Here is a 17,501-nt window from a genome sequence, read left to right on the forward strand (position 1 = left end):
GTCCGACGGATGCTTTGTTGGTGACCACGTTCAGTCTATGTGCCCACGTGCTAGCTGCGATTCGAAGAGCGCACAGTGGTGTGTAGGTATGACTGGTAGAGGTAGTCTGTACTGTTTTGAATTTAGCCTCACTAGTTTTTGTAGTATTTTTTCTGCTTTGTCTGTTGTTAGCCTTATGTGTTCGTGAGAATTCAATACTTCATCTATGTGTACCCCAAGATAGCGCGTAATGTGTGCTCATTTGATGTTTGTGTCCCCTTCTGTAGAACTGGAACTCACGGAGCCTACTAAGTAACTTTCGCGCGGCCCGCAGTGCAGCGCGTTCTCGGCAGCGCGCGGGTTTTACGGCTCGGCGCCTGTTAGCGCCCTCGGAGGCTTAATCCCGAGACACGCGCCGGCGAATGAGCGGCCGCCGGCCACGTAATGAGCGGGCCGGGCCCCGCGGCGGCCAGATTGACATCTCCATCCGGCGCGCTCCTTCCGGCGCTGCCGTCTTCTTCAGCCAGTGCCGCCTTCTTCTGCTTCTCTTCCTTCTTCTCGCCTCGCCGCCGCCGCGGCCGCCTCCGCGCCTACTAATATATATTCATGAGGCGGCTCCGGCGCTGTGGCGGTCCGCGTTTCTAAGCTGCGCGATATTTCACGCCGGCTGACGCGGGCTGATGGCTGCTGACGCCGCCTCTGGTGTGTGTGCCCCGGGTCGGTGCGTCACGGCTCATTGTAATGGCTTCTCTGCGCCCCGTCAGACTTTCACTTGCTGTGCAGTTCCGTCTCGGTACACTAAGGCGGGCGCATGTGTGTGTCCTTTGCACTCCAGTGAGCCTGCATAAGCACATTGACGAAGTGAAGTGTAAGTCACCGCCGCCAAAGTGCACACTCGTCGCATTGCAGTGTTGCCACGAGGTGCTCATGTGTTCTACCACCATTGACGTAAATCATGACAGTGAACTAGAATCTAAGTGCCAGTCGGTTGTATGCAGTCAAGATGGATCGGCGTTCGGATGTTAACAGACTAGAAGAAATGGTGTGGTTGGACCTCCTCATGACCACACCTTGAATGCACACCACCCAAAGTGTCTACATTTAATGCTATATAACCTGCAGCCATTTAACATGGCGTGAGATCAGTTGCTGTAAACAGATCTAAGCGTACTACTGTGTGTGTGAAATCTTATGGGACATAACTGCTAAGGTCGTCAGTCCCTAAGCTTACATACTACTTAATCTCAATTATCCAAGTACAAACACACACACCCATGCCCGAGGGAGGACTCGAACCTCCGCCGGGACCAGCCACGCAGTCTGCAACGCCCAGACCGCTCGGCTAATCTCGCGCGGCTAAGCGTACTACTGGAGACGAGTTTCCCGTCTCACCAATCGGTTTCAAACCCGACAGAAATTGCTGCTGACATTGAATACAAGCCCATTTCAACCAAATTTCGACTGAAGACTGGGAAGCCAACAGCGTACATCAGTACTGAAGCTTTAAGTCTTGCGGTCACTCTCGCCGTAGGTTCGAGTCGTCCCTTGGGCATGGGTGTGTGTGTTGTTCTTCTTAGCATAAGTTAGTTTAAGTAGTGTGTAAGTCTAGGGACCACGACCTCTGCGGTTTGGTCCTTAGGACTTCATACATACACACACACACACATTTGGTTTAAGTCTTGATAATGGCTAACATACTTCCGAATCGTGTTGTTGTGTGTACGCGCTCCTTTCACATTGATGAGATCACCGCCTATGTTCAGCGTCAGTGTAGAATAGCTACTTACAAACGGCAGGTGGCAGCACTAGAAGTGGAATGTAGATAAAACCTGTGGATGGGTTGGGGGGGGGGGGGGGGACGCTGAAAACAGTGCAGTAGTTGTCGTAATGCGGAAATGGATTGATTTTTCCTGATGTCCAAAAAGGTGTGGTCTCTGACTCTAGGGCCAAGATGGAAGTATTTCAGAAATGGCTCACTGTGTAAACTGTTCAAATGCTGCTGTGGTTGAAGTTTACCGCGCATGGCAAAATAGCGCTACACAAAACTAGCGCCGAAGCAAATGTACAGCTGGACATATACGACAGGGGTGAATGGTGGCTACAGAAATGTATACGTGAGGATAGACGTTCAACTGTTAACAGTTGAACAATTGAACGCTCAGATGAACCAAGAGGCTATCAACAGTGTCTCCAGTATATGGGATTCCGCAGCAGGCGCATTTTTCAGACTGTTGTTTATCGGCGACGAAGGCTGCAATCTCCACGCCAATTCTACAAAGGATCGTCCGTTGACTGACGATAGGTGGCCTTTTTTGGATTTATCATGTTTTCTTTCACATTATACTGAGAGCAAACATCCTGCAACAACAGTCGGAAGAGTCTGGACCAGAAGAGGTAGCGTTATAGCCTAAGGAATGTTTTCGGGACATGGTCCGGGCGATCACGTCATTTCGGAAGGCACAGTGGATCAACACAAGTATGCGGCTATCCTGGGGATCCCCGCCCACCCCTACATGCAGTTTGTTTTTCGGCGGCGCGATGCTATTTACCAGCAGGACAACACACCACGTGTCACACAGCTCGCAGTGTACCTGCGTGATTCGTACAGCACCAGGATGAGTTTACTATACTCCCCTCGCTACCAAACTCCCCATATTTAAACCCAATGGAGAATTTGTGGGACCACATCGATCGAGCTGTTCACGCCATGGATGTTGAACCGAGAAACAAATCGCAGCTGGCCGTCGCAGTCAAGTCGTCATGGCTCCGCATTTCCGCAGGTTCCTTCCAGAACCACATTGATTCTTTTCCTGCAAATCTCGCAGCGGTTCACGCTGCCAAAAGTGGTACTGTGGTTTCACAGCAGATAACGAACAGTGGACATCTGATGTCGGGTGCCTCGCGAAAGCCATTTGTTGCAGGTGTGCATCATGCTGCGCGTCATCAATTGGTTGAACGACACAAAAATAACTATCTGGTTGCAGGCGACCAGAGAGACGTCACTGTTTAGTATCTTTTCAAGCGATACTCGACGTCATGTGCGCCGGCAACCCAATGAGGCCTTCGTGTGGGGCGTACTTCAATTCTGAGGTGATTCAGGAGCATTTTGGGGGTATATTTCGTCCTGTGATTTGGAGACGCTCATTCAAGTTACTGAGAACATGAACCAGGATCAGCTTTCTTGTTGACTAAGCGTTACTCTTTTTTGTAAATCTTCAGGGCAATCCGTTAAAGAGGTCAATAGCCGTGTCCAAACAGGGCTGCACGAATACGATCATTGTTCGGCAAGCACCCAAACACCATGTCGTAACTTGACTAGCCCGCTAAGTAATCGGATCTTCATTCCACAGAAAATGTGTGGTGCTATTTAAAACATTGCAGTCTACGTCATCGAAGTGTGCTGGCTCTGTGGGATTCAGTCATGAGATGGTTGTTCCTGCTGGATACAGTTGTTGTTCTGATCCTTTCCGAAGACTGATTTCATACAACTCTCCACAATACTCTGTCCTCTATGTTTTCTGCCGTTGCCAGTCTACATATTATATCCCTTCTTCCTCTCTGCTTAGGTCCATAATCATTTATTTCACTGCCCATGTCTACTCAGTAGTTCTCGTCGCCTTCTGGAGTAAATATAGCGGTGTAGTATTCAGTGGATGTTAAGCGTTGTGTTACAAAGTTCACCGTCATCTTATTTCACATGTTTGGTGATTAGTTGCATGTTTTTTAATTAACCTTTGCTATTTTTTATATTATTGCCGTTCCTGGCGTGTAAGGCCTTCATGCGTGATTGTGGTCATTTGCCTTAAAATTCTAATTTGTTATTTGTATTTTAGCAGAAAGCTTTTAAAACCGTATTTACTGCCAGTCCTGGCGTCTGATGCCTTCTACTGTGTTTGTGGCTACTTGCCTTTAATTTTTCAATACCTGTAATTTGTAAATTGCAGCGAGTTTTAAACAGTTCCTAATTTATTGACATTCCTCGCGTGTACGGCCTTCTGCCCAGATCACAGTGGCTTGCTTTGAAAAAATTATCGGCTGTATTTGTATTTAATGGTGATTTGCTAAATTGTAACTCACTGAAAACACTAGCTATTATTTACACAGTTGTTAATTCTTTCAATGTGGGGCGCCGGCCGGAGTGGCCGAGCGGTTCTAGGCGCTACAGTCTGGAACCGCTTGACCGCTACGGTCGCAGGTTCGAATCCTGCCTCGGCCATGGGTGTGTGTGATGTCCTTAGGTTAGTTAGGTTTCAGTAGTTCTAAGTTCTAGGCGACTGATGACCTCAGAAGTTAAGTCTCATGGTGCTCAGAGTCATTGGAACCACTTTTTTTGATAACGTGTGGTATTTCTATTTAATAACATATGGCGTTTCAATCTTCGATCGCTATTCTTTATTTTCAATTACCTGTTTCGGGCTAGCTGCCCATCTTCAGATCTGTTAGACATAGTTAAAAATATAATTAATAAGAAAAATACAGTTAGTGATAGAAATATCTTAGTTTACAAAAAGAAATTTTGGAACGTATTAAATGCCAACATACCATATTACGCACAAGTTACTCTGTAACTGCAATATGTGGTATGTTGGCATTTAATACGTTCCAAAATTTCTTTTTGTAAACTATGATATTTCTATCACTAACTGTGTCTCTCTTATTAATTATATTTTTAACTTTGTCTAACTGATCTGAAGATGGGCAGCTAGGCCGAAACCGGTAATTGAAAATAAAGAGCAGTGATGGAAGACTGAAACGCCATATTTTATGTAATGAACGATCGCGTAATTCCCATTAAGACAATCATGTCTAGTTTTGGTACTTTATTGTTGAGTCTGGAAATACTGGTTTAAAATAAATTGTGTGCAACTGTAAAACGCAACCAATAGTAACTGATTACGGCCTCGTCCACAATCGTAACCGAATCCAGCGTTCCCTTGACTACCAGGTTTTAGTATTCACGTCAGTCAGCGCCTGATTTCCTTGAAATTGGTGTGATACAAGTGGAAAATATTGCGCAATCCCTTCCACTCCGATTTGAGTGCACTATGAAGGCTGGATTCTGTGCCACACGGTATTAGAGCCGTACCTCCGGGACTTGCTAGTTTTTAGTCCTGTGTGCTTGAGCCCCCTAGTAATTACCGTCTGACTGTGAGGACAGCAATATCCCGAGCTCGGCCCTGGGACTGGCCGGTGGCACAGACCGCAGCGCGGCCCGTGCAGCGTTCCCAGCGAGCTGCAGGCTCTGCGGCTGACACCGCGCCGGCCGGGGCTGGCCGCAGTTAATTGCGTGGCAACGCGTGCCACCTGTTCCCACGGCTCTGCCGTCCGCACGCACGCGCTTACACACACACGGCTGGCCTTGGGTCGCCACCCTTTCTCTGTGATCCTCATCATTCTGCAGTACAGTGTAGTGATCTACATCTACATTTATACTCCGCAAGCCACCCAACGGTGTGTGGCGGAGGGCACTTTACGTGCCACTGTCATTACCTCCCTTTCCTGTTCCAGCCGCGTACGGTTCGCGGGAAGAACGAATGCCGGAAAGCATCCGTGCGCGGTCTAATTTCTCTTATTTTACATTCGTGATCTCCTCGGGAGGTATAAGTAGGGGGAAGCAATATATTCGATACCTCATCTAGAAACGCACCCTCTCGGAACCTGGACAGCAAGCTACACCGCGATGCAGAGTCTGCCACTTGAGTTTGCTAAGCATCTCCGTAACGCTATCACGCTTACCAAACAGACCTGTGACGAAACGCGCCGCTCTTCTTTGGATCATCACTATCTCCTCTGTCAATCCGACCTGGTACGGATCCCACACTGATGAGCAATACTCAAGTATAAGTCGAACGAGTGTTTTCTAAGCCACCTTCTTTGTTGATGGACTACATTTTCTATGGACTCTCCCAATGAATCTCAGCCTGGCACCCGCCTTACCAACAATTAATTTTATATGATCATTCCACTCCAAATCGTTCCGTACGCATACTCCTAGATATTTTACAGAAGTAACTGCTACCAGTGTTTGTTCTGCTATCATATAATCATACAATAAAAGATCCTTCTTCAACATGTTGTCGTCTTCAGTTGCCTTAGACGACACTGCGAAAACCTCGTGGTTTATGCAAGATTGTGCCCGGCCACATCGCACGGCCGACGTCTTTAATTTCCTGAATGAATATTTCGATGATCGTGTGATTACTTTGGGCTATCCGAAACATACAGGAGGCGGCGTGGATTGGCCTCCCTATTCGCCAGACATGAACCCCTGTGACTTCTTTCTGCGGGGACACTTGAAAGACCACGTGTACCGCCAGAATCCAGAAACAATTGAACAGCTGAAGCAGTACATCTCATCTGCATGTGAAGCCATTCCGCCAGACACGTTGTCAAAGGTTTCGGGTAATTTCATTCAGAGACTACGCCATATTATTGCTACGCATGGTGGATATGTGGAAAATATCGTACTATAGAGTTTCCCAGACCGCAGCGCCATCTGTTGTTGAAAAATGTAACTACTGTAATTTCGAAAGTTTGTCTGCCTGAAAATGTACTGTTGTCCCAAGCATATTGCAACAAACGGTGTATTTCTATCGCTGATCGTTTAGTTTTTATTGCCGTTTCAAATATACCGGTCATTTTTGAAACACCCTGTACCAATCATACGGACGCACCACTGTGCGCTTTTCGAGTCAGCACTCAGCTTCGCAGTTAGCACATGGGCACAAAGACTGAACCAGGTTACTAACAAAGCATCAGTCATATGAGGGCAGACAAGTGTCTCCGTAAGACTCGGAACACATACTCTCTGGCTGGCCTGGGTGGTCGATCGGTTCTAGGCGCTACAGTCTGGAACAGCGCGATCGCTACGGTCGCAGGTTGTAATCCTGCCTCGGGCATGGATGTGTGTGATGTCCGTAGGTTAGTTAGGTTTAAGTAGCTCTAAGTTCTAGGGGACTGATGACCTCAGAAGTTAAGTCCCATAGTGCTCAGAGCCATTTGAACCATTTTGAAAAGTGTCCTGCTTAGGCTACCAGCAGCCTTCGACACCACCTCAGTGGATGCACTGTGTGTATGTGTGTGTGTGTGTGTGTGTGTGTGTGTGTGTGTGTGTGTGTTGCTCGGATTATGTCCGATAGATATGACGATCGAATGTGGAGCTTCAAAGTACTGGTCAAATATGGAGAGGCTACATAAAGTACATACAATAACTGGTGTATCTACAGGGTGTTACAAAAAGGTACGGCCAAACTTTCAGGAAACATTCCTCACACACAAATAAAGAGAAGCTGTTATACGGGCATGTGTCCGGAAACGGTTAGTTTCCATGTCAGAGCTAATTTTAGTTTCGTCAGTATGTACTGTACTTCCTCGATTCATGTGTGGGCTGACGAGAATCCGCACGCAATTGTGCAATCACGTCATCAACACAGATTTTCTGTTTCTGTTTGGGCAGGCATTGTTGGTGATGTCTTGATTGGGCCCCGTGTTCTTCCACCTACGCTCAATGGAGCATGTTATCATGATTTCATACGGGATACTCTACCTGTGCTGCTAGAACATGTGCCTTTACAAGTACGACACAACATGTGGTTCATGCACGATGGAGCTCCTGCACATTCAGTCGAAGTGTTCGTACGCTTCTCAACAACAGATTCGGTGACCGATGGATTGGTAGAGGCGGACCAATTCCATGGCCTCCACGCTCTCCTGACCTCAACCCTCTCGACTTTCATTTATGGGGGCTTTTGAAAGCTCTTGTCTACGCAACCCCGGTACCAAATGTAGAGACTCTTCGAGCTCGTATTGTGGACGGCTGTGATACAATACGCCGTTCTCCACGGCTGCATCAGCGAATCAGGAATTCCGTGCGACGGAGGGTGGATGCACGTATCCTCGCTAACGGAGGACATTTTGAACATTTCCTGTAACAAAGTGTTTGAAGTCACGCTGGTACGTTCTGTTGCTGTGTGTTTCCATTCCATGATTAATGTGATTTGAAGAGAAGTAATAAAATGAGCTCTAACATGGAAAGTAAGCATTTCCGGACACATGTCCACGTAACATATTTTCTTTCTTTGTGTGTAATGTTTCCTGAAAGTTTGGCCGTACCTTTCTGTAACACCCTGTATACAGACGACACGCCACCTTAAAAGTTGGGATTTGGATGCATGGCAAGGTGAGTGGGATGTAAGTGACGAAGAGACGTAGGCAGAACTACTTCCTCTCTGACGAAAGGGAGCGGTTCAGAATGGAACATACCGATTCCAGCCGGGTTACGGTACTTTTCTTAACTGGACACGGACCTTATCCCACAACCGTAAACGGCGTGAGTCTGAGACCGACACCTAAAAGCCCATGCGGGGAAGAAGGTTCCCCATAACACTCTGCCTTCTTCAGCGGGCAACACGCGAACATGAGCACAATTAAATACATTAACTGACAGTATTACAAAAACAGCACTTGGAGAATACCCTCGGAAACGACCTAACAGACTTTCTTACATGCAACGTAACAACAGTTTCCAGAGAGTGGACAGAGACAACAATGTCACTGAAGAGGATGAGGAGGAGCAGGCAGATGGTACGTAATAGTAAATAAGACACCTATAATTATGAGTCGGACACAACGTGCCAAAATACACAGACAAGTTCTACATAGAAGTCAGATAATAGTCTAGGATACGAATACTAGAGTATATGTAGTATAGGGCATTGCCAGCCTCGAGAAGAAAGCACCCGGTGCAGTGCAGTACATTGACGAACGCGTAACGTTAATGCATAGGATTAGCAATACAGGTTCTCTAGTACGAGTACTACCTATGTATTACATTGTTGTGACTGGCAGTCAACAGCTAGAAGAAACCATACTGAGATTTTCACGGCCAGTCACAATCGGTGATGGCACATCTAAATATTTCCTCTACAGTCTTCTTGCCTTTTTCTTAAAACAACGAAATTTATATGTATGTATTTCAGCCTTAAATTATTTGTTGTTTAAAAAAGTATTTATTCCGTGTCGAATAGCGCAGAAGGACACAACAAAAAAAGATGACAAACGAAAACTGTAATATGTATGGCCCGTTTTAATTTATCAGGTGAAAGGTCTTTAAATTTGAAATAAATAAATGAATTTCGTCCATCTGCCCTTTGATGTGTGCTTTAATTCTTTTCCCTCGACTTTAATTCCAGTTTGCTCTTGGTCTCCCTTAGTGGGTCCTCACTGTGTCAGCAGCTCGTGGTGCTTGTGGAGAGGGTCCCCAGATTCGATTCCCGACCGGCACAATATGTCATACGCTCATGTTTTGCTCACTATACTGGTCAAATAAAATGGTGAATGGCGGGAGGGAGGGACGCAGATTACAACCCTGTATCACTCCATTGTCAACTACTGCTTTCCTTTGGTCTTCGACTTTTGACATACTGCTCATAAATTCACGACACCTAGATTTTTCAGGTAGTACGCTGTAGTGATTTGACAGCTGGCCGAGAAACGGCAGTGTAGAAATATAATGTCCTCTCAGTAGTGTCATAGGCTCGGTTCTGTGCGCGCTATTGTTCTCCTTGCATGTCAGACACATATCGTCTGTTCTGGCCGTCTCTAAATATCGTTTGTGCGATAATGGCCTCCAGGTTTACCTAAGTACCATATGTGAAGATATAAATACTGTTGTCGTCCATATGAATAATCGTCTGTCTACAGTGGTCAAAAAGGTGCAAAATCTGTGACTTCAACATAATGCAACTACGTCTCGCCTAATTTATGAAGACATTCTTTCAAGATTTATTACGTTCTCACAGAGAGATAAATAAAAAGATGTTTCAAGAAGGAAATGGCCATAGATTTTCCTTAACACCAAACGAAATGCTCAGTCTTCTACGGAAATCTTTTGAAATAGTGTAAATGTTGTTTTCCATGTCAGAATTGTCCGTAACAGTTTTATAGTTACGTTAAAGCTTCTGTACACGCGAAAAGCATTCATGTGTAGCTTTTATGTGCCATCTAACATTTAATATTACATTTCAAATCTACTTTTGTTCTCAGCTACATAATTTGTTCTTCATCTTATTTGATCTGGACAGACATCTCGAATGTAATAAAAATTTGAACTGCTGGTGAAACTTGCACTTTGTAAAACTTGGAACTACTTACTTATTTACTTATTACTAGGCATCCGATTTCTAAGTTAAACGTTTCATACGTCACAGCCCCGAATGGTATGATTCTTGTTGTACCCCCTTCAACCTCCTCCCCTCCCCCGTCCCCCCTCCCCCTCCTTATTCCCCGAACAGTGTTACCATGTAGGTGCATGCTGTAATATGTGTAAGTTTTAGCGTGTGAGTGGAATTGCGGGCCTTTATGTTCCGTTCCGTCTGTACTTACCAAGAGAATTTTGACCGAATGTCTTTATGTTTCAGGAGCTGCGGCGGCGTCCCGGCTGTACGTGGACGCCATCAGCAAGCTGGCCAAGCAGGCACAGCAGGGCACCTGGGGAGCCTCCGCTGACATCGGTGAGTCATCGAGTGAGGCATCCTATTACAGTCATCGCTTTGGTGCTTTGAATGCTGACGCAATGCGAAAGGTGGACTGTAATTCCTAGAAGCGAAACATTCTGGCCTTTGACGAAGCCCTCTCTTTCCTCATGCTTAAGCTGTGGAGGTCATCTGGTCTAGTTCATCCGATGGGTTTCAATGAGGAGTTAACGTAGCTAAAACCTTATTAATATACAGGGCTATTACAAATGATTGAAGCGATTTCATAAATTCACTGTAGCTCCATTCATTGACATATGGTCACGACACGCTACAGATACGTAGAAAAACTCATAAAGTTTTGTTCGGCTGAAACCGCACTTCAGGTTTCTGCCGCCAGAGCGCTCGAGAGCGCAGTGAGGCAAAATGGCGACAGGAGCCGAGAAAGCGTATGTCGTGCTTGAAATGCACTCACATCAGTCAGTCATAACAGTGCAGCGACACTTCAGGACGAAGTTCAACAAAGATCCACCAACTACTAACTCCATTCGGCAATGGTATGCGCAGTTTAAAGCTTCTGGATGCCTCTGTAAGGGGAAATCAACGGGTCGGCCTGCAGTGAGCGAAGAAACGGTTGAACGCGTGCGTGCAAGTTTGACACGTAGCCCGCGGAAGTCGACGAATAAAGCAAGCAGGGAGCTAAACGTACCACAGGCGACGGTTTGGAAAATCTTACGGAAAAGGCTAAAGCAGAAGCCTTACCGTTTACAATTGCTACAAGCCCTGACACCCGATGACAAAGTCAAACGCTTTGAATTTTCGGCGCGTTTTCAACAGCTCATGGAAGAGGATGCGTTCAGTGCAAAACCTGTTTTCAGTGATGGAGCAAAATTTTTTCTTAATGGTGAAGTGAACAGACACAATGTGCGAATCTGGGCGGTAGAGAATCCTCACGCATTCGTGCAGCAAATTCGCAACTCACCAAAAGTTAACGTGTTTTTTGCAATCTCACGGTTTAAAGTTTACGGCCCCTTTTTCTTCTGCGAGAAAAACGTTACAGGACACGTGTATCTGAACATGCTGGAAAATTGGCTCATGCCACAACTGGAGACCGACAGCGCCGACTTCATCTTTCAACAGGATGGTGCTCCACCGCACTTCCATCATGATGTTCGGCGTTTCTTAAACAGGAGATTGGAAAACTGATGGATCGGTCGTGGTGGAGATCATGATCACCAATTCATGTCATGGCCTCCACGCTCTCCCGACTTAACCCCATGCGATTTCTTTTTGTGGGGTTATGTGAAAGATTCAGTGTTTAAACCTCCTCTACCAAGAAACGTGCCAGAACTGCGAGCTCGCATCAACGATGCTTTCGAACTCATTGATGGGGACATGCTGCGCCGAGTGTGGGAGAAACTTGATTATCGGCTTGATGTCTGCCGAATCACTAAAGGGGCACATATCGAACATTTGTGAATGCTTAAAAAAACTTTTTGAGTTTTTGTATGTGTGTGCAAAGCATTGTGAAAATATCTCAAATAATAAAGTTATTGTAGAGCTGTGAAATCGCTTCAATCATTTGTAATAACCCTGTACTTACGTTTTATTAATTTCCTATCACAACTTGGCACTGGACGTCTTGAAAAAGGACATCAAATATGTAGGCCTTTCAATAAGTAAACAATTACGATTGAAAAAGTGCGGAATTGATTGTGGGATATCGTAGAACGTTACCGCTTCAGCTCCTACGGTTTCATGGAAGCTCCGATAGACGGCGGTGCTATACGTGGCCTTCAAAATGGCGTCTGCAACGAAGATGAGTTCCAACCATTGCGTTTCTTTTGGTGGATAATCAGAGCACCGCAGATATTCGTAGGCTCTTGCAGAATGCCTACGGAGATCTGGCAGTGAACAAAAGCACGGTAAGTCGTTGTGCGAGGAGTCTGTCGTCATCGCAACCCTGTCTGATCTCCTACGTGCCGGCCGACTCCACAAGGGAATGACTCACGAAATGCTGGCAAGTGCGGACAGTGTCATTCGAGTTGGTCGACTGAGTACAATGAAACACCTCGTTCTCAGCTGGACGTCTCTGCTGGAAGTGCTGACATGCTCATCCACCAGTTGAATTTAAAGGTATGTGTCCGCTGGGTTCCTCACCGCTTAACAGAGGACCATAAGAAACATCTGTGTAGAATTGCTTACGCGGTGAAACATGGATTCATCATTTCGAACCGGAAATAAAACGGAGATTATGTTGTAGAATAGCGTTTTGCAGTCACAGCAGTGGAGAATAATATGATGCATTGTTGAACGGAGATAAAGTTGAAAAATAGTTTTTTTGCAGCCAAAGGGGTGGAGAATAATATGGTGTATTGGAATCCATAACAAAACGAAACTGCTTTCAGAAAAAAGTGTGCTGCATCACTTACTGAAAACCCCTCGTATACTAATACAAAGTATCTCATGAATGTTATCGGTACCGACGGCGTTGACAGGATACTTTAGATCAAAAAATGGTTCAAATGGCTCTGAGCACTATGGGACTTAACAGCTATGGTCATCAGTCCCCTAGAACTTAGAACTACTTAAACCTCACTAACCTAAGAACATCACACAACACCCAGTCATCACGAGGCAGAGAAAATCCCTAACACCGCCGGGAATCGAACCCGGGAACCCGGGCGCGGGAAGCGAGAACGCTACCGCACGACAACGAGGTGCTGACATACTTTAGATCAAACTGTTTGATATCCTTTTAAAGGTGACCAGCGGACGATACGGGCTAGGATATTATCATGAAAGTAGATTGTATACGTGAAAGAGAACTGGAGGCACTGGAAGGTAACATATTGATTACATAATGGTAAGACAGAGATTTCGGAACGAAGTTTTAAAGTGTAAGACTTTTCCAGGGGCAGATGTGGACTCTGACCACAATTTATGGGTTGCGAACTTTCGATCAAAACTGAAGAAACGGCAAAAAGGCAGGAATTTAAGGAGACAGGACCTGGATAAACTGAAACAAGAGGTTGTAGAGGGTTTCACAGGGAGCATTAGGGAACGATTGACAAGAACAGGGGAATGGAGTTCAATAGAAGAAGAATGTGAAGCTGTGAGAGATGAAATGTGAAGGCAGCAGAGGTTCAAAAAGGTAAAAAGATGAGAGCTAGTAGAAATCCTTGAGTAACACAAGATGGATTGAATTTAATCGATGAAAGGAGAAAATATAAAAATGCAATAAGTTGAGAAGGTGGAAGGCGATACAAAAGTCTAAAAAACGAGATCGACAGGAAGTTAAAAACGGCTAAGCAGGAATGGGCAGAGGACAAATGTGTTTCAAGTTGCCGCACCATTTCAATCGCACGCTATGATGCACCTGCTCTCCGTACCGCAACAGAAGTGTGCCTGGTGTTACCGTGAGACATGTAACTAACCTATTGAAGTACCTACCCACTATTGATCCTACCTTACAAATTTTCGGCTTTCAAGGACAATTTTCAGGAACAATTTATTGTTTTTCTATGATATTTTTGTCTACGTCTCTGAGAGGGTAAAATTATGCCATATTGTTTGTCTTATTTTTACAAGAGCTTGCCATTTGTCTTTTCAGAAAAGCTATGTTGAAAATATTTAGCTGTTGCACAACACAAGACTTTTTTTAAAAATTTTGTGAGGAAAAATTACACAAAACGCTGCAAGTTTGCGCTGATGAAGACGTTTCCTTGCCAAGCGTACAGAGGGGGTTTCAAGGGTGGACGGAGGCGCTAGAAGGTCTAGTGATTAGCATAGACAACCAATATTGTAGAGTTTGCGGTTTGGTTTCCAAATATCGATCATGAACTGGTCTGTAGAATAAATTGGTACATCTTTACTCATTTATAACATGCTGAGTGGTTACTTCAATAAATTGGAATCGTAAACTGACTCACGTCCCTGAAAGGAAATTCATTCAAAAGGAATCATGGAAACATGTAGCTAGCATCAGGAATAAATTAAACATTTCAAAATAATCAGTTACCAGACTTCGCGATCAGGAATGCAAGTTGTCATCGAAAACTTGGATTACAAGCAGAGTGATAGCGTCGGCCTGAAGCACTGTTTTGACAAGGTTTTCGCTCTTGACCGTCACATGTCGAGTACGAAAATTGTTGGGGCGTTGCTTCAAGACGACGCTGTTACGCAACAGATAATGCGAATTCAATATCCGCAACAAGTGTTCTTTCCAACACTTTGAAAATTGAAGTACATACTAAGAACAAGCTAGCATTTGTCATTACTTCACAGAAGCTGGATTACCATTCCATCAGCTATCCGATAGTCGTGTATTTTCAGCGTTTTGCCTTCTGTTATCCCGGTTTGGGAGAAACCGAAATCTCTGTTCAGGTAGCGATCCATCGTACCGTTTCAGTCTGCCACGAGTAAAGTGCTGCTACCAATAAAGAAAAATCTGTTGAGTGGAAATGGATGGGAATTACGAATTTTTAAATACATTTTCCTAGTTAACACAACGAACTTCATTACAAAACAAAACTGAACTATGTCCAGAATACGATATACACGACAAATGTGCTTGGTACGATATAAAATAAGAATAAAATATACTCAGTGGGTATAACTCAGGTAACGAAATAACGTTAACAGAAAAAACAATTAAAATAAATGGGATCTGCAATTACCTTCAATAGGAAACGCCAGTGGATAAAATTACTCGTACAGTGGTCTGCAAGGCATAAGGACAAAAGGAATTTTCGCACTATGTGCTTCTGTCAAGTAACATACTTCAATTAAATTTGGACCATACATAGAAATAACTGCTACACTACACTACAGAACGTAAATGAAAGAAGTAAGCACTGAGAGGAAAACAAATGACACGTCTCTTCAAAGGAAATACTTACGCTGAAGTCATCGCGATTCATAATGGTTCCATAGACATTACAAACGGGGAGACAGTGTAGCATAGCATTCTCTACAAAGTGCTTCCGTGATGACCACAAAACTGGCAAGGAGTTCTTGTGACAGGGTGTTCCATTCCCCCCGCCAGCGCTGTTATCAACTGCCCGATGGTCCCTGCACCACATCCCACACCTGCTCGATGGGATTTAAGTAAGGAGAGCGGGCTGGCCAGTCCATTTGCCGAATGACACCTCGTTCCAAGGTTCCTACCTAAGCATTGTCAGCCATAGAAATAAAGTCAGAGGCAAATGCACCCCTGAAAAGACGATGCTGGGGAAGGAGTACAGTGTCATAAGAACGGCTACCGGTGAGTACCCGTAGACCGGTAGACCGTATTCGAATCTCGATCAATCTTAGCATTATTGAGTGTCGCCTATTACTTCTCTCATCTTTGGAAGAGTTTGTTGATATGAAAAATACCGTGTTGCACTGAAGTTCGGAGTCCACGTCGAATTGTACGTCCCTCTGTAGCTCGGTGGGTAACTCAGTTGAAAGGTCGGAGGATGGCACAGGACAATGCCTAGAAAAGCACTGGGGTCTTCGATTGACGACTGCTTTACTTTTTTTTACCCCTGTGTAACATTGCGCTTCCCAAAAACGTAACACCTGAACCAGCAAAACGACCATGTTCGACAGTGCTCCAGGGGCATTATGTATTCCCATCTGTCGTCACATGATGGTACGCCTAGAATCACTACTCAGACGGTATCTGCTCTCATCCAAGAACAACACGCGAACCCAGTCCTCATTGCTCCAGCCCCTGTGCTCTTGGCACTATCACAAACGGTTCCGCCGATGTGCGGTAGTCAACAGGAGACAACGTGCTGGTCATCCGTCAAAGAGACCACTTTCATGCTCAAATCGCTCATAGCACTATGGGACTTAACATATGAGGTCATCAGTCCCCTAGAACTTAGAACTACTTAAACCTAACTAACCTTAGGACGACACACACAACCATGCCCGACGCAGGATTCGAACCTGCGGTTCCAGACTGGAGGGCCTAAAACCTTTCGGCCACAGCGGCCGGCCACCTTCATGCAATCACCGTGCCATTGTGGAGACTGCGTGCTTTCCAGTCCTGTGAAATGTGATGCCAGTTGTCCTCACTGATTGACCTTCGTTCCGTTTTGCGTATTGCACAATGTACTGATCTTCTGCTGCTGTAGTTGACCATGGGCAACCACATCCTCTCCTTCGGGCACCAGCGTTCAGAACGCTGCCCCTGCACTTGAAACAATGCTATGAACAACAAAGAACTGCTAGACTCCCTACATTTCATCCTTCTCTCAGTCTCCCGATGAGTTTTCCCCGTGTGATGTCTCCGGGCCACATTGTAATCAAGAATACCAGCGTGGACTCCGCAACTGCCAGCAAATTACCATGCACTGTCTTTCTCCCATCCTTCAACAACTTCCAGTTGCGGGTCCAGCCCCATTTGGCGCTGTAGACCTACTGACCTCACGCCATGTGACGTCCCACGTTCTGTGCACGACTGGAGAGGGTTCTTGCAACATGTTCCCGCATTTTGATTAATTTCGCTTGAGTAAATAAATTAAACTTCGTCTCCCTCCTTAATTTTTGCACAGTAGCATATATAAACATTCCACATGAAGCCTTAGAACCAGTTCAACTAAACTTTGAAAGAGCAGAGGACTGTCATCTGTATAGGACCGTTCCACTTGGGTAACTTAATTACAGGGCAGCGAGCACAAGGCACTGGCACATCACTTGTAATAAAAATGACTCTGAAATGCTTGTTGGTTGCTGAAAAAATATCGTAGCTGTTTTTGGAGATATTTTTATTTCCACATTCACAGCATGTTTCGGGACCAGCCCATCGTCTGGTGACCAAATACATTTATGTATGTTCAAGAAGCAGTTGTATGTGCCGTACATCAAGAAATGCATATCGTATATCAGGTATAAGGGATAGTCATTGCACCTGATATACCATATTTGGCGGACAGGGTGGGGAGCAATCTGAGATTGTTTCCTGATGATTGTGTAGTGTACGGGAAGTAGTCGAAATTGAGTAGGATACAAGAGGACTTGCACAAAATTTTTGGTTGATCTGACGAATGGCAACTC

The 17,501-nt window shown here is 45.2% G+C and overlaps 1 protein-coding gene across 1 annotated transcript in view; it reads left to right on the forward strand.

Annotated features, from left to right (window-relative positions):
* Positions 1–17,501, forward strand: part of LOC124589421 (brain-specific angiogenesis inhibitor 1-associated protein 2-like) — a 546,580-nt gene that overhangs the window by 450,291 nt on the left and 78,788 nt on the right. Inside the window, exon 3 of the mRNA XM_047131552.1 lies at positions 10,398–10,490. Within this exon, the coding sequence (XP_046987508.1) occupies positions 10,398–10,490 (93 nt within the window). The remainder of the gene's footprint in view (positions 1–10,397; positions 10,491–17,501) is intronic.

This window comes from Schistocerca americana, chromosome 2 (assembly GCF_021461395.2).
Source record: "Schistocerca americana isolate TAMUIC-IGC-003095 chromosome 2, iqSchAmer2.1, whole genome shotgun sequence".
Classification (NCBI taxonomy): domain Eukaryota; kingdom Metazoa; phylum Arthropoda; class Insecta; order Orthoptera; family Acrididae; genus Schistocerca; species Schistocerca americana.